The sequence below is a fragment of the Psammomys obesus genome, unplaced genomic scaffold (genome assembly GCF_907164565.1).
Source record: "Psammomys obesus unplaced genomic scaffold, mPsaObe1.curated_primary_1811, whole genome shotgun sequence".
NCBI lineage: Eukaryota > Metazoa > Chordata > Mammalia > Rodentia > Muridae > Psammomys > Psammomys obesus.
This window is the reverse complement of record NW_026595981.1, coordinates 11599623-11621890: the sequence shown is the minus strand read 5'-3', so window position 1 is coordinate 11621890 and position 22268 is coordinate 11599623. Positions and strand designations below refer to the sequence as shown.

The 22268-nt window shown below is 37.6% G+C and overlaps 1 protein-coding gene across 2 annotated transcripts in view; it reads left to right on the top strand.

Annotated features, from left to right (window-relative positions):
• Cltc (clathrin heavy chain) overlaps window positions 1–22268 on the top strand; it is a 62289-nt gene that overhangs the window by 17129 nt on the left and 22892 nt on the right. For both annotated transcript variants that reach the window (XM_055619463.1, XM_055619462.1), the window contains exons 2-14: window positions 2568–2775; window positions 6385–6653; window positions 7180–7341; window positions 9017–9130; window positions 9466–9639; window positions 12412–12609; window positions 13597–13797; window positions 16373–16525; window positions 16943–17065; window positions 18411–18548; window positions 19407–19571; window positions 19660–19840; window positions 21270–21433. In XM_055619463.1, coding sequence (XP_055475438.1) covers window positions 2568–2775; window positions 6385–6653; window positions 7180–7341; window positions 9017–9130; window positions 9466–9639; window positions 12412–12609; window positions 13597–13797; window positions 16373–16525; window positions 16943–17065; window positions 18411–18548; window positions 19407–19571; window positions 19660–19840; window positions 21270–21433 — 2250 coding nt within the window. The remainder of the gene's footprint in view (window positions 1–2567; window positions 2776–6384; window positions 6654–7179; window positions 7342–9016; window positions 9131–9465; window positions 9640–12411; window positions 12610–13596; window positions 13798–16372; window positions 16526–16942; window positions 17066–18410; window positions 18549–19406; window positions 19572–19659; window positions 19841–21269; window positions 21434–22268) is intronic.

Below are 22268 nucleotides of genomic sequence, written 5' to 3'. Positions count from 1 at the left end.
TTCTGGGATTAAAGGCTGTGCCACCACCATTTGGCATCATTTTTTTTTATTCTTGAAAAGAGTATGATGTGTGTGGATGTTGATCTGCATGTATGTGTGTACCACCTGCACTTTTGCTGCCCACAGAAGCTAGGAGAGGCTTGGATCCTGCTGGAACGGGAGTTGGCAGGTAGTTGCGAGCACAGGAGGGTGCTGGGAAGAACGAACGGTCAGCTCTCTTAATGCAGAGCCATGTCTCCAGCCCCTTGGTTGCTTTTTTTGAGACAGGGTTTCTGTATTCCAGGCTGGTTAAACTGGTAATCCTTCTGCCTCCCCCCTGTGTGCAGCATTGCAGGTGTCAGTCACTGTGTCCTGCTCTTTATATTACTTTGTTTTTAATTTTGCTCTTTGACTTAACACTTTTGTATAAGTCTACATTTTTCAGATACTAAAGAAATGAAACAGTGATACCTGAAATTCAAAAGTACAGTAGGTGAAGGCTTGGGGTAGATAGAGTCATATAGTTCTTGTGGAGTGACTCAGAAGCTATTTTCCTGTGTTTATATGTATAGCTATGTGAACTCTGAGCCATTAATATACTTTTTGCAACTACTAAGAAGGAAACTAATGATCCTGTAGTTTAAAAAACAGATGTGTAGTCCTCCTCGGAAACAAGATGGATTATTTACTTTATCTAAGGAAAAGATAAAAAACAGGAGTAGGATTCTTCCTCTCTGAATCCTACTCCTGTTTCATCTGTACATTTGGGGATAACTTCCATTCATCTTTTTTCCAGTTCTGAAGTTAAAAGTAGATAAAAAAGTTACTGTAAAAAAAAAAAAAGCAATAATCAACTTATATGTCTTACCGCATTTGTTATAAGTTAACCTGTTTATAGCTTGTGTATTTACCTTGCATTGCAGCATGTCTTGAGCGTGTAAAGCTCGTTAATGTTGTACTTTAATGCCATGTGTGTATTAATGGTTAGATAGTTGGTTGGCTCTTTGCCCTGGGGTGCTATGTCTGAGTTATCACTACATTTTATTACTGGTTACAACTATAGTATTTGAGGGATTAAAGGGAAGTGAAAGTAAAAGAGTCTCTTGATCTCCTTTTGAACCGCATTCATCTCCTGACCTGTTTGTTTGTAACAAAAGACTTTGACATAAGAATTCTGTAAGAGACAGCTGACATTGCCCAGCCAGTGCAGTGAAGAGAAACTGCATAACTGGGGACAAGGGCTTTTCTCAGTTTACAATATGAGAATTTACTATCATGAAGGGAATGCTCTGGCCAAGGCTAGTAGAGCCAGGCCTTCAGGCAATCTCTTATAGAAGGATTTAATAACCCAGAGAATTAGTGACCCATTTGAGTAGAGATCTTTCTACAACAGCTGCCTTCTGTTCTCGCTCACTTAGTTTGTTTTCAGACATTTGCCATCTATAGAGCCACTGTTTATTGAGCAAATACCGTAGTACCTGCTATTTATACAGAGCAAAAGTTTTATTTTTTCTTTCTTTTTTTGGTTTTTAGAGACAGTTTCTCTGTGGAACCCTGGTATCCTGAAACTCTCTCTGTAGGTTAGGCTAGCCTCAGATTCAAGATCTCCTGTGTCTGCTTGGATTAAAGGCATGTGCTACATGCCAGCTGTTACACTTTTTAAGTAGCTCTTTCTACCTATAATGTAAATTCACAGCACCCCCTGCAAACCTCAGGATTTCTCTGTGTAGCCTTGGCTGTCCTGGTCTCACTTTGTAGACCAGGCTGGCCTCAAACTCACAGAGATCTGCCTGCCTCTGCCTTCCTGAGCGCCAGGATTAAAAGTGTGTGCCAACACACCCAGCTCAAGTTCAGGATTCTTATGCGGTAACCTTAGCTTGTCAAGCAGTCAATTCTTTCTTACCTCTCTTTATGATCTTTATTCCCTGCTCAAGGCTTGAGTCTCTCCTAGTCTGTACTCTCAATGATATTTTTTAAGTATTTGTACACCCCTGTGATTAGCATCTGCTTCTCCTGGAGAGAATTCTGTAAACTGGCTCTTTTGAAGATCCTGCCTAGCTGTGGAGGCTGCTGACAAAGCCCCTCCTGTAGAGCTTGCTTTGATCCTGCACAGGAGTGGAACATTGCTCAGGCTCGTCTGTTTCTTCAGATCTTTTAAATCTTTTACTGCTTTTAAAAGTACTGGTTTAGCTTTTAAAAATACTAGTTTACCTTAAACTACAGAACTCTGAAGTTTAATGCAGTGGATAAATAATTATGCTAGATGTTAGTTCAACAGTTCAAAGATCTCAAAATTCACCAAGAAGCATGATGATCTTAACCCTTAAATACTAGCACTCGGAAGTAGTTCTTTCCTTAGCTTTATTTCTGACCTCTTTAGTTGTGATGTGAAGTTGTACTATGGCAGTTGAATGCCACATTTTTTAAGAAGATGAAAAAGATCCATTACTTTTTCATTGTTGTCACTGTTGGGCTTGCATTGATGGTTAAATTAGGATTTATAATGATGATAATATATGAATGTCAAACTTTACTTACAGATTTGGTAACATGGTCTATGTTTTGTTTTTGTTTTTGTTTTTTTTCAGCTCCAGAACCTGGGTATCAACCCAGCGAACATTGGCTTCAGTACCTTGACTATGGAGTCAGACAAATTCATCTGCATTAGAGAGAAAGTAGGAGAGCAGGCCCAGGTGGTAATCATTGACATGAATGATCCAAGTAATCCAATTCGAAGACCCATCTCAGCAGACAGTGCCATCATGAATCCTGCCAGCAAAGTGATTGCACTGAAAGGTAGAAAAGATTGTGGATGTTTTTCTTGAAATTCTTATGTGTATTTTATGCAAATGAAGTTATTGGTTTGTACTTTTTCTCTTAGTGTGTTGAGTAAACTTAATTAGAATTGCAAAATTGAGATTAATTCTGAACTTGAATTACTGTTCACAGCTTTTACATGCTGTTTCTCTGAAGTGTCTTAGAATATATATACTTGTAATAATTTTCAGTTTTAGGATAAATACATTTAAATTTATGACTGATAAAAGGCTAAAAGCATTTCTACATGTGGGAATAAAAGTAATATTCTGTAATAAGTCATAACAGTATTAGGACCTAAACATTTCAGAGTTTTTTGTGATAATCATTTTCTCCATTCTGTGCCTTTTTATGCTTAAAGCTTCTTTTAGTTTAGATCATCAAGCTCTAAAAATGGCTTGAATTTACACTGGTTAGAGAGTGGTGGGAGAAAGAATAAGTGAATACCAAACACACTGGTTTGTTTGTTGGTTATTATAGTTGAGTCTTGCTCTGGCTTTGAACTTGGAATCCTCTTGCCTAAGTCTCTTGAGTAGCTGAGATCATAGGTGGGGGCAACAAGGCCAAAATAACTTATTTCCACAGGGAACAGTACTGTTTATCAAACTAGAGTTAAACAACCTCATATCATCTGAGAACCTGTTTTCTGTTCCTTTAGAATGAAGATATAAAAGAAGTTACTAAGAAAACTAGGTACCAAACTACTGGACCCTCAAAATGGCATTTCAAACTCTGCCTCCTTTTCCTTTTTGCTTTAATTAGGGATTGCACCAAATGCTTTACACACATTAGGCGGGCATGCAAATGATTAACACTGAGCTATATATCAGCTCTTGTTTTCCTTGATAATAAGAAAAAGATTTCAGTTTCCCAGCAATTTATAAAAGTGTGGATGAGTTTTTAGATGTGTCCCCCCCACTTCCCCGAGACAGGGGTTCTCTGTGTCCTGGACCCTGCTTCTTCTGGACTGGCTTTGCAGACCAGGCTGGATTCACAGAACTCACAGAGATCCCCCTGCCTCTGTCCTCTGAGTGCTGGGATTAAAGGCATGTGCCACCATGTCTGACTGGTGCTGAAATTTTAACCAATCTTTTCTTCATTTAAACTCTTGTTTGGGCCCTTATTTTGGTTGTTTTTTAGTTTGTTTGGGTGAGATATGATCTGTCTGTTTTGTAGCCCTGGCTGTCCTGGAACTTGACAGATTTCCACTTGCCTCTGTCTCCCTAGCGCTGGGATCAGAGCCACGCACCACCATGCCCAGCCCATTTAATCTTTAGTAATACATCTTAAAATAACTCTGATTAGAAATGCTCAGGTCTAAGCTGAGTGGTGGTGGCAGTGCACACCTTTAATACCAGCACTCAGGGAGGCAGAGGCAGGTGGATCTCTGAGTTTCAGGCCAGCCTGGTCTACAGAGTGAGTTCCAGGCTATCCAGGGCTAAAACAGAAACCCTGTCTCAAAAATCCAAAAAACAAACAAAAGAAATACTCAGGTCTACAAGTATTGAGAGTTTTTTTTGGCTCTGGGGAGTTTTTTAGAATTCTTTTTAGAACATTTTTCTTGTTTATTTTGTGTGTTTATGAGTGAGAGCTTACGTGTAAAGGTCAGAGGACAACCTAGGGAAGTCTGTTCTCTGCTTCTACCATGTGGATCCTGGGGTAGGCTTGGCAGCAAATGCTGTTGCCTGCTGAGCATTTCACAGACCTGGATTTGGGATCTTTGAATAGATTTTATTCTTGAACATTAACATAAGAGTCATAATGTATCGCAAACACCTGGGGGGAAAAAGATTTGTAGAAAGTCAAAGGTTAGAAACCGTAACTTTCTGGTTTCATGATACAGGTTTTGAAATGTTTTGGGGTGTCTTATTGGCTAGGAAATAAATGTGGGCAGGTTGGGAGCTTATACATATGTATTGGAAGGAATAGCCTACTCAACAAATCATAAGAATGTTGGGCAAAAGTTGATCTCACCTCAGGAAGGATATTGCACCATTTACCTGGGACCAGATATTTGTGACAATATACATTTTGCTTCTATTTAAAAGTACCTTACATTTTAAAGTATTAAAATGTCCTTCAGCTTCCTTAAATAATTAATATCCATCACACTTCTCTTTTTAAAGGCCATCAGTTAAATTTTGCCAACTTCTTTTCTATTTTTAATGTTACTGTTATCTTATCACATTTCTTAATGCTTTCTTATGTGTGCAGATGGTGAGTTACCTTAAATTAGATTGTGTTAGTCATTGTCCTGTTCTATAAAAAGAATAACTGAAAATTTTTATAGCATCGTAAAATAGTGTTATACTTTGTGTCTCTCTGTCTACATCATAGTTGTCATCCCTTGTTTTCTTCCCAGACCCATACACCTATGCATACTCCAGCCCCTTCCATGTAAAAACAGAATAGAAGTCTAGTTATCTAGAGGCTGACAGATGTAGCAAAGAAAAGCAAAGCCTTGAAAAATTCTGCTTCCCTCTGAAGCCAGTTTAAACTTCATGCCTTCTTTTTATAAACAGGACTGTAACTTTCACAATTTCTCGAGTCTGGTTGTGGGTTATAACCTGTGTGGGACGGGAGTCACATGCGTTGTCTTATAGAAGAAGGCTTTGTTATGTAGTAAGAGTGGTTGTGGTACAAAGCTCTCAGGCTTTGTCTTAGGATTTCCCACCTGCCCTGTCCCCTCTCTGACAGCTTTTGTCCTTTAGGAGCCAGTTTCTCTGGCTCAGGGATGGAGTTGTCCTTAGTTTAATCTCCATAGCCCAGTCATAGCTGTGGGCTTTGACCTCTGTGATATCAGTGAAATCCCCTTTCCCACTGTGATAGATTTCAAATGACAAGTGCGAGCCTTTGCCTCTGACTCTGGACTGTTAACCTTCAAGGCAGATTTCACCTTCTTTTACTAAATGCTTGCTGTCTCAACTGGATGAAGTTTGAATTTTGTTCTCACTTCCAGTATATTAACAGCATTCGAAAGCGTCCTCTTCCTTGTCTCCCTCTCCTTTCTCCAGCACTTTTGCTTTCCCTTTGTATCTTAGACCAGTTAAATGTAGCATGCACTGTGGTGACCTACCAAAGTTGAAGTACAACTTCTTTTCAAAACGCAGTTTCCACAAAATTGAGTTGGGTGAGAGATGACTGCATTTTAAAAAGTGGATCTTCTCCTTGTGTTTCTATTAGATTTGCTTTGTCTTATATATATACAGCTATCTTAGTTTATGTGTGAACTAAGTACGTAATGAAAGTTACAGTTTTTTTTTTTTTTAAATCAATAAGAAAACTGCTTCTTTGTCTCATTTTCATTTGGGATACAGAATCCTATAGAAGTCTATGTTTACAGTATTGCAGATGTGTGCTCATTAGTTGTAATAGAGTTTTGCTTAAGATTGTAGGTGTAGATTGGTTTGCTTGGTCTCAGCTGGTACCTTTTCAGTGGCTGTATCTCTCTAGCTGTGTGACTCCTGTAGCTGCTTACTAGTCTCAGGATCAAACCACATTATTTGGAACTTAAAGGCCAGTCTAGATAGGTATTAATTCATTTTGAACTTTTCTTTTTTTTTCATTATTTCTTAATTCTGTATTTAGCTGGAAAAACTCTTCAGATATTTAACATTGAAATGAAAAGTAAAATGAAGGCCCATACCATGACTGATGATGTCACCTTCTGGAAATGGATTTCTTTGAATACGGTTGCTCTTGTTACGGATAATGCAGTTTATCATTGGAGTATGGAAGGAGAGTCTCAGCCAGTGAAAATGTTTGATCGTCATTCTAGCCTCGCAGGATGCCAGATCATCAATTACCGCACAGATGCAAAGCAGAAGTGGTTGCTTCTGACTGGCATATCTGCACAGGTAACACTCTATAGTTTTTGAGAAAGAAACAGTCTACGGAGCTTTTCTGTTCAACTCACGCTTTAGTTAGGTCTTTAAACCCAATCTTGTTGAATTTGACTTACTTTGAAATACTTTTTCTTTCTAAAAAAAAAGTGATTACTGGCTTAAACCTTTAACCTGACATGAAATTTCAATACTTTTATCAGTTGTTTTTCATTCTTGCAGATTAAGGAAAGACTGAGTGATTAAGAACTTGTTATGTAGTCAGTGTGCTGCAAAGTGAATTTGAATTGTTGTATTAAGATGGTGTAAAGAGATGACAGGATGAGGCATGTTTTATACATTGACATTGCGCTTTAATGAGATAATGTTTGGAGTTAAACTTTGTAAGTTAAGATGTATCAAATCTACATTGAGAGACTAAATAACAATTAAGTCCTGCTGAAGATGGCAAAGTATTGTAACTATTTCACTAATTGTAGCTGACATCTACTGTGTCAATGGACCTCTAATTTTTTTTATTTTTTTTTTATTTTTTTGGTAGCAAAATCGTGTGGTTGGAGCTATGCAGCTATATTCTGTAGATAGGAAAGTGTCTCAACCTATTGAAGGACATGCAGCTAGCTTTGCACAATTTAAGATGGAAGGAAATGCAGAAGAATCAACGTTATTTTGTTTTGCTGTACGGGGTCAGGCAGGAGGGAAGGTAAGTTTTGTCTGTGATGATTTTAATTAGTCTGTTTTGCTCTTTGTTATTTAAGTTCAAAATAGTTATCTTCTCAATTTGGTAGTATTCAGATTTGTGGTAACTAGCAAAATGTTTAATAAATAATGCTTGTATAAAATGATAGTGTTCTTTTAATATTTTTATTTCCTATTCTGCCATCTGTGGATTTTACTTTTAACAGTGTCTTGTTATATTACTCAGGATGGCTTTAAGGTTGGTCCTCTAGATCAAGATTCTGAGTGCTGAGTGCTTTATACCATTGTCCCAGCTTTGAGCTCTTTGATTGTCTCTATTATTGAAGGCTTTTGTTAGTGTCTTGCACTTTACATAGGATCATAGGAATTATTAAAATACCCATTTGCGTGTAGTACATATCAAGCAACTGATTCATTAGGTATTGCCCAAGGTGATTTGTTAGGCACTGTCCTTTCTAAATTGCCTAGGTGACTTGATGTAGATGGAATGGACAGCAGCTCAAGTTAGTCTCATCCATAGCTGTATGTTGAAGTTACCTAGATAGATGGAGTCCTTCTTGTGTTTGAGTTCATAGTTGAGGACAACAGTATAAACAATTTATTGACAGGGTATTGGATACCCAGCAGTAGCAATGACAGCTGTTTAACTAAACTTGAAAATGAGAAATGAGCAAAAATGGGTGGTAGGCAGGATTCTAGCTAGAAATCATGCTGCTGATCTCTGAACTGTGCTTTTGTGACGCTTGCACTATGGGAGCCGGGTGACTCAGTTTGTGGCTATTTTCACTGCCAGAGCAGACTCTCCCTCAGGCTTAAAATAACCTGGTGTCCTGAGCTCCCTCTTTGAAGTCCAGTATAGGCAAAGTCACATGGCTTGCATCCTAGCTCTGAGAGACATGGAAAACATCTGTTTGCTGCCTCTAAAATAAATGGAAGACTGGCTCTACTTGCTATCAGAACTTGACTACCCTCCTCTCTGTCCCCAAGTCAGAAGAAGACTAACCTCATCTTTGTTTCACACCTCTGCACCCCAGTCACCCCAGTAAGCAGTTTTCAAGAATGGAAAAAGAGATTGTAGTGATCTGAACTGTAGCAGTTAGGAGGCTCAAGTGATTCTCCTTTATCTATCTACCTTTAATTTAGTTCTAGAAGTGCTGGGATTACAGATGTGTCTGGCTTTTTACGTGGTTTCCAGTGGTTATATTTAGGTGGCCAGGCCTATCCCGTTAGTGCTTCTACTGGCTGAGCCATCTTGCCAGCTTCATCATGACTTTATAGTCAAACCTATTTCCTACCTCTTTAATTTTGCCACTTTAAGAATGACACGTAGCTGGGAATGGTGGTGCATACCTTTAATACTAGCACTCAAGAGGCAACCAGATCTCTGTGAACTCGAGGCAAGCCCGGGCTCAATACTGATTTCTAGGCCATCCAGGACTATATTGTGAAGATGTTGTTTCAAAAACAAGTAATTGTACAGTAAATGTGTGACTTTGAGATCATCTTCTCCCATTCAGTTTTAATTTATGGAGGATCATCGCACAGTATAGATGGATCAAATACAGTTCACTGATTATAGAATGTTTTGGTTATTTCTCTTAGGGAGCTTTAAAAACACTTGCAATGATCAACTGGTACATGATTTAGGTTGATAATAAATTTTATTTTATTTTTAACAGTTACATATCATTGAAGTTGGTACACCACCCACAGGGAACCAACCTTTTCCAAAGAAGGCAGTGGATGTTTTCTTTCCTCCAGAAGCACAAAATGACTTTCCTGTCGCAATGCAGGTATTTCATTAAAATAAATGGATTTTTAAGAATCTCACCTTAAATGAACTCAAATCTTATTCTCAGTTGAAATGAATGGTGCTTAAAAGGATTACTAATAAAGCTTGGTAAAATAATGCTCTTACTTTTATGTAATAATTGGGTTATCTGAAGTTGTGAGAATTATGTTCGCTGTCTTACAGATTTCATCCATACTCTTGTGTTTTATGTTTGAGCTTGGGCTGTCCCACATTTAAACAAGCTATAATGAAGGAAAACCTCAGTATTACTTTAGCATTTTCTTACAAGCGTCGTGTCAAAGTTTCTTACAGAAAGTGTTCATTTCCTCTGTTCAGATCAGTGAAAAGCATGATGTGGTGTTCTTGATCACCAAGTATGGCTACATCCACCTGTATGACCTTGAGACCGGCACGTGCATCTACATGAACAGAATCAGCGGAGAAACCATCTTCGTTACTGCGCCTCACGAGGCCACAGCTGGAATCATAGGAGTCAACAGAAAGGGACAAGTAAGAAAATCTAACACATAATTAGCGCTCTTATTTTTCTTTCAAAAAGTCATTTTGTAAATTAGAAAAGAGTTCATATTTTGGGGAAGGCAAAGAGAAAAAAATGAGGTGAAGGTCAAAGGACATAAAATAGCATATGTAAAATTAACAGGTTTTATTCAATATGAAGATGAAATTGTATTAGGATTTTTGTGTGTGTGGTGTGTGCATGTCAGAGGTTGGTAGCAGCTGTCTCTGTTATTTTTCTCCCTTATAAAAGAAAGTAAGATTTATTTTATGTGTTTTGAGTGTTTTTCCTGCACATATGTGCACTATGCAATATGCAGTAGCTATGGAGGTCACAAGAGGCATCCGGTCCCCTGAGTTACAGGGGGCTGGGAGCCACCATGTGGGTACTGGGAACCAAACCCAGGTCCTCTGCAAGAGCAACATGTTCTCTTACTGCTGAGCTGCCTCTCCAGCCCCTACTCCACTTTAGTTTTCTGAGAAAAGTTTTTTGTTTTTTTTTTTTTTAAGATTTATTTATGTATACAATGTTGTGTTTGCATGTACACCTGCACACCAGAAGAGGACACCAGATTTCATTTTAGATGGTTGTGAACTACCATGTGGTTGTTGGGAATTGAACTCAGGACTTCTGGAAGAGTAGTCAGTGCTCTTAACTTCTGAGCCATCTCTCCAGCCCCGAGAAAAGGTTGTTTTTTGTTTGTTTGTTTGTTTTTTTTTTGATTTGTTTTTCTGTGAATTGAGCCATTTTCTCAGCCTCCAGTATTTAAAAATAAAAGAAATAAAATTTAACTGTTCTTTAATAAACTAAACAAAACTTCATGTGAGGGTCAGCAGGGTGGCTCAGCTGGTAAAGATGCTTGTCACTAAACCTCATGAGCCTGATTTCAAGCCCCAGAACTTGAATGTTAGAAGGAAAGAGACTCTTGCATGTTTTCCTCTGACCTCCATATTTGCACTGTAACAGGGGCATACACATACATGCATACTTTCAAAACAAATGTGTATACACATTGTAATACAAATAAATGTAGTTTTAAAAGATAAAATGTGATTTTAGTTTTCTTTACTATGACCATTTCGCTGTTTATTATGTGACATCATTTCATAAATCTCAAATACACATAATAAAATTTATTTAGAAAGATTATTGGGGCCCAACAGGATAGCTCAGATGGTAGACATGCTTGTCACCAGACCTGGTGACCTGAATTTGTGTGTATGTGTGCACACATACACACATGCTAAATAAATATCATTTAAACAAAAAAAGATTATTATATAGAATCCAGCATGGTTCACGCCTTTATCCCCTTTAATTTCTGTGAGTTGGAGGCCAGCCAAGGTTATACGGTGAAAACCTGTCTCAAAAATATAAAGCAAACAAAATACTAATTAAATAAGATAAAAAGGCTGTTGTTTAATTTGTGTGTGCATTGACTTAGTTAATATTTACCTTGATCATCATTTTTAGAGCTAATAAATGACATGAATCAGTATTTAGTTTTTTTGTTATTTTATTTGGGTATCTTGCCTTCCTGTGTGTCTGTGTATTGTATGGGTGCCTGGTGCCTGATGCCTGTGGGGTTAAGAGGAGGTCATGAGGGCCCTGGAACTTGAGTAACAGATGGTTGGGAGCCACCATGTAGATGCTGGGAGTCAAACCATGGTGTTCTGGAAAAGCAACTATCGCTCTTAGCCTATGGGCCAACTCTCCAGCACTTATTTTTAGTTTTTATATGAAATGTCATCTTTAAAACAAAAGTTTTATCACCAAAAAAGTATATGCATTACAGTATATATTGTAAAAATCTTCTTAGTAACTGTCTTATAATAACTGTTTGGTGTAGAGCCAGTTAGGTGCATAAATTTTTATTATCAAAAGAAGTAAATCGCTGGGAAAGAAAAACTGTTTTCAGTTACAAATTTGACAAAGTCCTTTTTCTAGGGGTTGCTTTTCTGTTGTCTCTAAGACAGGATCCATCAGCTGTAGAGATAAGAATTTTACCTACATCCCCACTTCTTAACTTTTTAGGTAGTACTGAATACTTAGTGTCAGAGGCCGCAAGCTAAAGTTCCTCTTGCGATGTCTGGAAAGTTACCCATTTGGATAATACCATTCAATTGATATTAGCTGTTCTGAATTTGAGAAATTTGATAACTCTTCAGTGAGTTGTTCTCATTCTGCGAGAGTCTAGTACTAAAATTAAGAAAAAAATTCTACCACGAAGAATTTTATTTTCTCTGAAGTTTAAAATTTTAATAGTTAGTATCTTATTGGTTTTGTCATTTCTGGTTTTCCTCCAGATTAGTATTCTTCCCAGAAGTAAATGTTTCTCATTTCTTTGAAAAGTGATGTTTATGATAATTGTGTCTCATACCTCAGCTCCAGGTCACTGGTCTTCTTTAAGAAAGGGGCTTATCTTTGATCATATCTTTAGCACCACCCAAAGGTGATTTTGAAATTAAGTGGCTCTCATCCCTATTCAGTTCTATGTGACTCTCATGGGGAAAAAAAAAAAAACAACAAACCAAGAATAAATTAGGGATGATTTGATAAGCAGGAGTTATGGAGCCTTGAGGGCTTCCTTCTCTTGGCTACTGTGTTGATGGTAAAGGTAATGCTTAACTTAGAGCTCCTTCTGTATTTTTAGGTTCTGCAAGATATCATGGTAGCAAAACAAGCGTCAGAATAAGCAGTTACCTTCTAACTTAGGCTAAGAAAATTTAACACAGTGCAACTATTCTCTAATCATTAAATTTCAGGTTCTGTCAGTTTGTGTGGAAGAAGAAAACATAATTCCTTACATCACCAATGTTTTACAAAATCCTGATTTGGCTCTGAGAATGGCTGTGCGGAACAACTTAGCTGGTGCTGAAGAACTCTTTGCCCGGAAATTTAATGCTCTTTTTGCCCAGGGAAACTACTCAGAAGCTGCAAAGGTGGCTGCTAATGCACCGAAGGTAACTAGTTAGGAAACTGAGGTTGCATGGTTATAGTATCTTCAGTAGTCTCTGTTTCTGATACTGCTGGAAGAGGAACCAACTCTGTAAGAGGAACTGACTGCTTTTCAGTTACATTTTTCCTTTAATAGAATATGCCAATTCTCATTGTGTCTAGTTCGTGTTTAAAAACCCAGAATCTTAGAAGGAATATAGATCTATAGACCTGAGGTTGATGTAGGTCCATCTATGTCCAGTCACTAAAGTACAACACTGTCTGTAAGTTGATGGTTGTCTATTTTAAATTGAAAAGTTAATTACTAAATCAGTGCTCGTGAATTAATAGTCTATAGAGTTGTCAGAAAATTAGCCAAATTTATTACCTTTACATTGGTTTATGTTGAACTGAATTGATACCTTGCATTCCTAACCAGTGTTAATTATGAAATTTATACTTAATTGAACTTGATTTAATGACTAGTGGTTACTATTTCATGATTGTGTTTATCCTTTTTTCACTTAAATTTTTTTTATTTTTCACATTATAATATAATGACATCATTTTCCTCTTACTGTTTTTTCTTACAAACTTTATCATGTACCCCTCCTTGCTCTCTTTGAAATTCATGATCTTTTCAGTACTTGCTTATACCATATTATGTATATAAATATATTCCTAAATGCATAAGTATAACCTGACCAGTCTGTGGTCCTGCTTACATGTATATCTTTTCTTGGCTGACCGTTAGATAACCAGTTGGTGTGCTCTTCCCTGGGGAAGACTTTGTGCTTATTATTTCATGCATTGACATAATTAATTACCTTGGCAAGTTTCTGATTTTGAGTAATTTTGTGTCATTGAACCAGAGATGTGACAGACGTTTATTGGTAAATATTTGAAATGTGGAATTAATAGGTCAATCTGTGCAGTTCAGATCGACCTAAGGGGCATGAAGTGTTCGTAGTGTGATTGGGTCACTGAGGAGTCTAACGTTTCTTTTCTTAAAGGGAATTCTTCGTACTCCAGATACTATCCGTCGATTCCAGAGTGTCCCAGCTCAGCCAGGTCAAACTTCACCTCTACTTCAGTACTTTGGAATCCTTTTGGACCAGGGTCAGCTGAACAAATACGAGTCCTTAGAGTTGTGTAGACCTGTCCTTCAGCAAGGGCGGAAGCAACTTTTGGAGAAATGGCTGAAAGAAGATAAGGTACTTTTAATTTATATTATCATAATTTTCTTTTGATTAAGTATCATGTTAGCAAGCCAAAATTGTTGGTTTCCACGAAAGTATCCCCATCTGTTATTTGTTGTTGTGGAAAATAAAACAAGAACAGACCTTGGCGTTTTAAAACATGATCCAGGATTTTTGCTTAGTAGTTAAAACTACTAGGCTAGAACTGAGTTACTACTCTTTCGGCCTTGGAAAAATTTCACCTGAGAAACTTACCTCGTTGTATAGGCATATTTGTCGGTGTGTTTGACGTTTGTCACTTGGTGTGAGTGCCCAGGAGTTCCCGCTACTTCTCCTTTTTCTTTGTAAGAATTTCTAAACTGTCACCAACATCATAGCTTTATGCTGGTAAACATACTTGGGTATGCAAGAACATGTTATATAAGATGTTAGATCACACAGATGCTTACAGGCAGCCACACTGGCTGTCTTTGATGTTGTGAGGTTTTGTTTGACAGTGATTTTCACTGAATGTTAAGTGGTGTCACATGAAAAAGTATTTAAAAGGTTCCAAATAGGAGCCTTTTGTGAAAAATATTTACTACCTTACTGTGCTGTAGAATTTCTTTGTGTTTTATATTCAGTACTTTTTCTTGATACTGTTTTGCAGAGCACATTTTTATATAGAAGAATGAAAAACAAACCATAAATATTATTTGTAGGTCAAACAACTTTTAAGCAATTTATAATTATTCTTTTTATACAATTACACAAAAAAGCCTTCCTGCCTAAAGTAACAGTATTGAGTTGCCACGTTTTATGCTTTGTGAAGATCTGAGATAGCACCCTTGTAAACTACTCAAAAAAGATACTTAACCTTTCAACAGCAGCTTGTATTGGTAGTGTTGGTACATTCCAGAGTCTAAGTTCCTGTTTCTTAACCTATCTTCTGCTAGTCTTGTCTTACAGGGTACTAGAGGATAGTACTTCAGACTTGAGAGGCTTGGCACATACCAAAGAAAAGCCAAGCTAACACACTTGACAGCTGTTCCAATTGGATAAGATAACAGGATGGGAACAGCCAGGATAACTGAGTTGACCTATGTAATAGGGTTTTAACTTTTTGAATATCATTACCTTTTGTTGGAAGTCATATGGGGCTCATTTGTAGTAAGATTGGTTCATTGTCCATTAGTTAGCATGTTCAGTTAAAATGTATAAATTGATAGAACCTCTTTGAACAGTGAGCCCTAACAGCTCTTGTTTTTACAAAGTTACCACTGGGCCTCAAGAGATGGCTCACTTCTTGGAGAGAATCCAAGTTAAATTCCCAGCACAAATGTCAGGCATCTCATAACTACCTATAACTTCCAGGGGAACCTGACAGCCAGACCTCTGTAGTTTCTGGCATTCATGTGTGTGTGTATATACGTAAACCTACACAGTATATACATAATTAGTACCCTAAAGGCAGAAGCGGGCAGAATGAGTTTGAGGCCAACTTGATCTTCATAATGAGACTTTGTGCACCACTGTCCCCCGCAAAAAAGGAAAAAAAAAAGCAGAAAAATAGAAATTTGGATTGGGGATATGGTTAGAGGTAGAGCACTAACTTCTTTAGGAAATATAAGGCTGTAAGTTCAATTATCAAAACTGCAAAAAAGAAAAAGAAAAAAAAGTAGAAAAGCATGCATGCAAAGCAGAACTTATAGGAAGCTAATTTGAAGAGATGTCTGCTGTATACTACCTGGAAATTGTAAAATTTCTATCTGTTTGACTTTGTAAATTTATCGTCCTGCCTTACCATTTCAAATCCTAAAATTAAAAAAGAAATACAATTTACGAATCTTAGGCTCTTGAAATGTAAAGGTTATATCCTAGTTTAAAATTTATCTTTATAGTTGTGCAATAATCCCTAAGTAAAGAAGAGTCATTGGCTCACTTTCTACAATTAGTTGATTTACTTATGTAGAGACAATATCTTCATTTGTGGCTCAGGCAGGTCTTGAACTCCCAAATGTTAACATTACAGGCCAATTGTTGATTTTCATTGACAATACTGCATCACAAGTTGCATTATTTGGGGCTAAAGACAAAGCTTAGAAGTTCATTCAGAGCCTGTATTATTCTTCCAGAGGACCCGAGTTTGGTTTTTAGTACCCATGTCATAGAGCTCACAACCACCTCTCATTCCTGTTCCAGGGCATCTGATGCCAGATCTTAGTCTTCTGGTCTCTGTGGGCACACAGACAAATAGAAGAAGCAATCACATTGTTTTTCAAAACTTGGCTGTAACATTTGAATGTCTTAGTTAGATGCGTAAGATTCTACTATTAAAAAAGATACATGCTTAACAAAGTGGTAGAAAATACCTAAAAGCAAAAGCTCAGTGGGCTAAAAGCAAAATCCTAGTTTAAGGAGGAATTCTGGAGAATTATACACAGCCATTACTGTGAATATAGGATCAAGAGTTAAGCAGTCATAAACCCTGCATGTTTATATTTTAGAAAATGAGTATCTTCTATGTGAGTTACATTTATAAGAATGTTATCAACTGCTCATTTATAAAGCAGCTGTTGGGTCACTAACCAAATTCTTTTCTTTCGGGCAGCTGGAATGTTCTGAAGAACTGGGTGACCTCGTAAAATCTGTGGATCCAACATTGGCGCTCAGTGTGTACCTCAGGGCCAACGTCCCAAATAAAGTCATACAGTGCTTTGCAGAGACAGGTCAAGTCCAGAAGATTGTTTTGTATGCTAAAAAAGTGAGTTCAGTCTAACAATAATCAACACAAATGCATTAAAAAAGACTTGAGAGAAATTTGCCTCAATTTGCCTCATTTTTATTGGTGAATTGTGAACTACTTAGAAAAGCACAAAATTTTTTTCTTAACTGTTATTTTGTAGAGTCCATACCCAGTGTTATACATGAAAGCAAAGACCCATCTAAGATAGCAGAGGCATTTTACACATTTGTTAGCACAGCTTTTGAAATTGTCATTCATTGACAATATAATTATATCATGTAGGCCATCATGTCATCACAAAGGTCTTATTGAATGTCTTCAGTTATAAAGTTTTATACTCACTGGTAGTGCTCTGTTATTATTTTATTATAGGAAACGCTTTAAATGCTTTGCAAATGAAACTTTAGGGAGTGATTGAAGTCTGTCTATTTGTAGGTTGGATATACTCCAGACTGGATCTTTCTCCTGAGAAATGTGATGCGTATCAGTCCAGATCAAGGACAGCAGTTTGCGCAAATGTTAGTTCAGGACGAAGAGCCTCTTGCTGATATCACACAGGTAATGGCATTTTAAAACTCTGGTTCATAGAGTTGAAGCTTATGGAAGTCTGACTTGTACACACTTTCAGAAGAATAAATTAAACTTTCAGCTGACAGAAATGGCACTTACATATGCCTGAATAGATAAACCTGAGTGTCTTACCAAAACATATTGTGGAAGAATAAGCAGTAAGATGCCATCTATAAACAGTTTAAAGAAGTCTAAATGTTTACTATTTTATGTCTGTTAATGCAGCACAGGTGTGCCGTGGCATGTGCGAGGAGATAGAGAACAGCCTGTGATAGTTGTTCTTTTTGCAGCCTGGTTGCATTCAGGTAATCAGGCCTGCGTATTAGCACTGAGCTGTTTCACTTTATACTTTTCATAAATTAAAAAAAAAAAAAAGTTTTATTTTAAAGCAGTAAATAATTTTAAAATAAAATACATACCATTTTGATTAGGAAGGATATGTGAAAATGGACTACTTGATCTTGGCCAAAGCTCAAAGGCCAAAAATGATACATACGAATGATAGAACACAAATAGCGCTGGCTGCCAGTGGTAGGGGAAGAGGGGCGGATAGGATGTGTAAGCCAATTTTTCATGTTGTGTAGCCTTTGATTTTTTTTTTTTTTTAACCATAACTCAAAGTAATTGCACTTTCAATGACTTTTTAGTTTGAGTTTGTTGTGAGACAGAATCTTCTTATGTAGCTCTCTAAACGGGGAATTTGTGTGTAGAGAGGCTTGCCTGGAACTTCCTACAGCAGTCTCCTAAGTATTGGCATTTATAGGTGTGAGCTGGCATACCCATCACCTGGTTTATGAATTTAAGTTTTTAAAATGATATTCTTTAAATGTGGTGTTTGGGGGTCTGAAGAGATGGCTCAGCAATGTGGAGCCCTTGTTGCTGTTGCAGGGGACTCAAGTTTGATTCCCAGCACCCATATGGTGGCTTACAGATGTCCTCATTCTAGTTCCAGGGGAATGTGGTCTTCTGGACTCTTAGCACCAGCCATACATGTGATATACATGCATTCATGCATGTAAAAACTCTTGTGGTATACTCACACATAGGTGATATACTCATACCTATAAAGTAAATAAACATTAAAAAACTTAAAAATAAGTAAATGTCATATATGTTCTTTGCATTTTTATACATAAAAGATCATGATGATTTCATGTATGTGTTGTCAATAATGTTTTGGAAATTTTTAAATGAATTTTTATTAGTATAAAAAATAGAGCTTGCATACACATTGTTTGTTCATATTTTCCCCAACACTGATCATTTTTTGGTCCTACTGCTCCTCCCCTTCAGTAATATCTTAAGATAATTTCTGATTTTTCTCTTTTAATAGATTGTGGATGTCTTTATGGAATACAATCTAATCCAACAATGTACTGCCTTCTTACTTGACGCTTTGAAGAATAATCGCCCCTCTGAAGGTCCCTTACAGACGCGGTTGCTTGAGATGAACCTTATGCATGCGCCTCAAGTATGTGTTGTTGTCTTAGTTAGGGGATCTATTTCTGTGATAAACACCGTGACCAAAAAGTCACTTGGGGAGGAAAGGGCCGATTTTAATTTAAAACTCTTCACTGCATTGCTTAGGGAAGTCAGGAATCTGGAGGCAGAAACTGAAGCAGAGGCTGTGGAGGAACACTGCTTATTTTGTAACCTCAGCCTGCTTTCTTCAGTAACCCAGGACTACCTGTCCAAAGATGGCCCCATCATTGGTCAAGAAACACCCTACAGACTTGCCTATAAGCAGTCTGTTAGATCCAGTTTCAAAACTGAGGTTCCCGCTTTCCAAATGACCCAAGCCTGTGTCAAGTAGACATAAAATCTAGCCGGCTGCTTTTTAGTGTGCTTCCAATGCTGTTCTTGTGATTGATTGTACAGGAGTTCACAGATTGTTACTCAAGAGTTTTGAGTTGTTTATTTTCTTTCTTTCTTTGTTTCTTTCTCTCTCTTTCTCTCTCTCTCTCTCTCTCTCTCTCTCTCTCTCCCTCCCTCCCGCTCCCTCCCTCTCTCCCTCTCTTTCCTCCCTCCCTCCCTCCCTCCCTTCCTTTTTCTTTTTTTTGGTTTTTCGAGGTGGGGTTTCTCTGTGTAGCCTTGGCTGTCCTAGACTAGGCTGGCCTCACATGGATCCACCTGCCTCTGCCTCCTGAGTGCTGGGAGTAAAGGCGTGCACCACCACACCCAGCTTGAGATGTTTATTTCTTTTGGTTAGTGTTCACTGATGCTTTCTTTTATCTATTCAGTATTGAATCTCAATGTATTCTCTGGGTTTTAATGTATGCTGATGTAAAGGAGAAGGAAAAACAAGCTCATCCTGTCTGTGGTTTTCTAGGTTGCAGATGCCATTCTAGGGAATCAGATGTTCACCCACTATGACCGGGCTCATATTGCCCAGCTGTGTGAAAAGGCGGGCCTATTGCAGCGTGCATTAGAACACTTCACTGATTTGTATGATATAAAACGTGCGGTTGTTCATACCCATCTTCTTAACCCTGAGGTATTTTTTTCTTGTCTGTTGTGATTAATTAGTGTGTTGGCACTAGTTGATAGTAAATTATTAATTAATTAATTTTTTTTTCCTCTAGTGGCTAGTGAATTACTTTGGGTCGTTATCAGTTGAAGATTCCTTAGAATGTCTCAGAGCCATGCTGTCTGCTAATATTCGTCAAAATCTACAGATCTGTGTTCAAGTGGCTTCTAAATACCATGAACAGCTGTCAACTCAGTCTCTGATTGAACTCTTTGAATCATTCAAGAGTTTTGAAGGTAATTAGGAACGTCAGAGTTCTTGGTAATCAAGAGAGTTACTTGTAATCAGGGTGCTGGATATTGTCTTTCTTGAAAACATTTCAGTGGGACGTGGCCTCACCTGCTTGGATATTTTTATAAATGAATTGAAGGCAGGATTTGGAGATGAAGTGTGTATTGTCTTTTGTGTTAGTTGTATAAAATGAACATACTGATGACTAATTACAGTAGTACTGGAAGCAGAGATCTGGCTCTTACAATAGCAAATGATTCTCATAAGGGCATTTTGTGCCTCATTAACCCAGCAGTGCTTCTCTGCCTTGGTCCTGTGGTGCTTCTACTGTGATTGCTCACTGTGTGGCAGCTGCAGAAGTAGCAGGGCCTTCAGCTTCTGCCACTAAGTCACAGCAGGAACATCAGTTCTACAGATGGTGCTTACTTAACTACTTGTTAGGTGGCTCTCAGGATCGCTAGCGAAATCCTGGTGCCTCCTTGACATTTTTCTCTTTGTAGTGCTGTAGATAAGGGCTAGGGTATGAGAATCTGTAAGTTGTGTTGGGTTTTGTGTGCTAACAAAATGTTAAACTTACCGTTTAGCACAGTAGTTGCTGGCCACAAATAGCTATTTACATTTTAATTAAAGAATTAAAATATAACTTAACATTTCTATAGACAGTTTAGCTGCACTTGAGGTGAGGTTTGTGGCTGAAGTAGATAGTAGAGGTGTAAGAAACTATCACCACTGTGGACAGCACTGCACTAAATTCTGTTGAACCTGCTTTTACATGTCTTTTCTTATTTGCATGTGGAAAAACATTGCTGTTTAAAGTCTCTCATGGAATGTGATGTAATAATTTCCTTTGCTATTGAGTAGGTGCTCCTTACTATTTGAAAACTTATGAGCCAGGTGTAGTAGCCACTTTGCTGTATTTCAGAAGAATGAAGCAGAAGGGTCACCAGTTGAAGGACAACCTGAAGTATATAGTCAAATTCTCTCAGAAAACATGGAAAGATGCTTTTAAACAGAATTTTCAGTTCTGAAGGGATTGAAGGGTCTGTTCTATTGAACTGGTTTCTAGATTAATTTTTATTCTTACTGAACTTTTTAAGCAGCCAACTTATATTAGGAATATTTATTATAACAATGAATTCTAATTGCTTAATTTTTAGTTCTGTTATTCTCGAAAGTGTTCATATACCCAGGCTTTGATGGCACATGCTTTTAATCTCAGCACTTTGGAGTCAGAGGCAGGAGGATCTCTGTGAGTTTGAGGCCAGTCTGGCTTATACAGCAAAATTCAGGACAGCCAGGGCTACATAGAGACACCCTGTCTCAAAAATAAAATAGGCTAGCCAGGGCTACATAGTGAGACCTTGTCTCAAAACAAACAAGAGAGTGTGCCTATGTTGTTTAATTTCAGTTCTTGTTTTTGTTTGTTTCCTTAAGGTCTCTTTTATTTTCTGGGGTCCATTGTTAACTTTAGTCAGGACCCAGATGTGCACTTTAAATATATTCAGGCTGCTTGCAAGACTGGACAGATCAAAGAAGTGGAAAGAATCTGCAGAGAAAGCAACTGTTATGATCCCGAACGCGTCAAGAATTTCCTTAAGGTAAGTGGCTTTGAGCTCCAAGCTCTGGAGGACTCATGGTCAGAAGGTCTACACGGGTTAAGTTATACTTGAAAATACTTTCCTTACTTCTGAAAATCTTAGCAATCACAAATTCTGTGCTGGGGTGTGGTTTGGTTTTTCTTTTTTTTTTTTTTTTCCCCTTTTCTAAACTTAATACTCTGTGGTTTTTTTAAGAAATAAGGAAGGAAATCAGTAAGTAGTACTTAAAAACAACCATTTGTTTAAAAAGAAGAAAAGTTTCATTTTCAAAGAACTTTCTTTCTCTCTTTTCTTTCTCTCTCTCTCTCTCTCTTTTTCTCTATCTTTTTAATTTTCAAAAGACAAACTTTGTGGGGGGGGGGAGACAGGGTCTCACAGTATATAGCCCTGGCTGTCCTGGACTTCACTATGTCAACCAGTTTGTACTTAGACTCAAAGAGATCTGTTTGCTTTCTGAGTGCAGGGATTAAAGTTGTGTGCCACTATGACTGGTTTAAAAGAAAAAAACACTTTTTTAAAGTTGTTCTTGATAGCATTTCAGAATACTTAGCTCTTTCCCTGTAATCCTTGTATTTGGGAGGCAGAGGCAGACAGATCTCTGAGTTCAAGGCCAGCCTAGTCTACATAGTAAGTTCCAGAAGAGTCAAGGCTACATAGTGAGATCCTTTCTCAAAAGGGAGTAGAGGGAGGAGGTGATCATACTGACCTTTTGTTCTTAGAATGCTTTGATTCTTCTTCTTCTTTTTTTCTTCTTCTTTTTCTTCTTCTTCTTCTTCTTCTTCTTCTTCTTCTTCTTCTTCTTCTTCTTCTTCTTCTTCTTCTTCTTCTTCTTCTT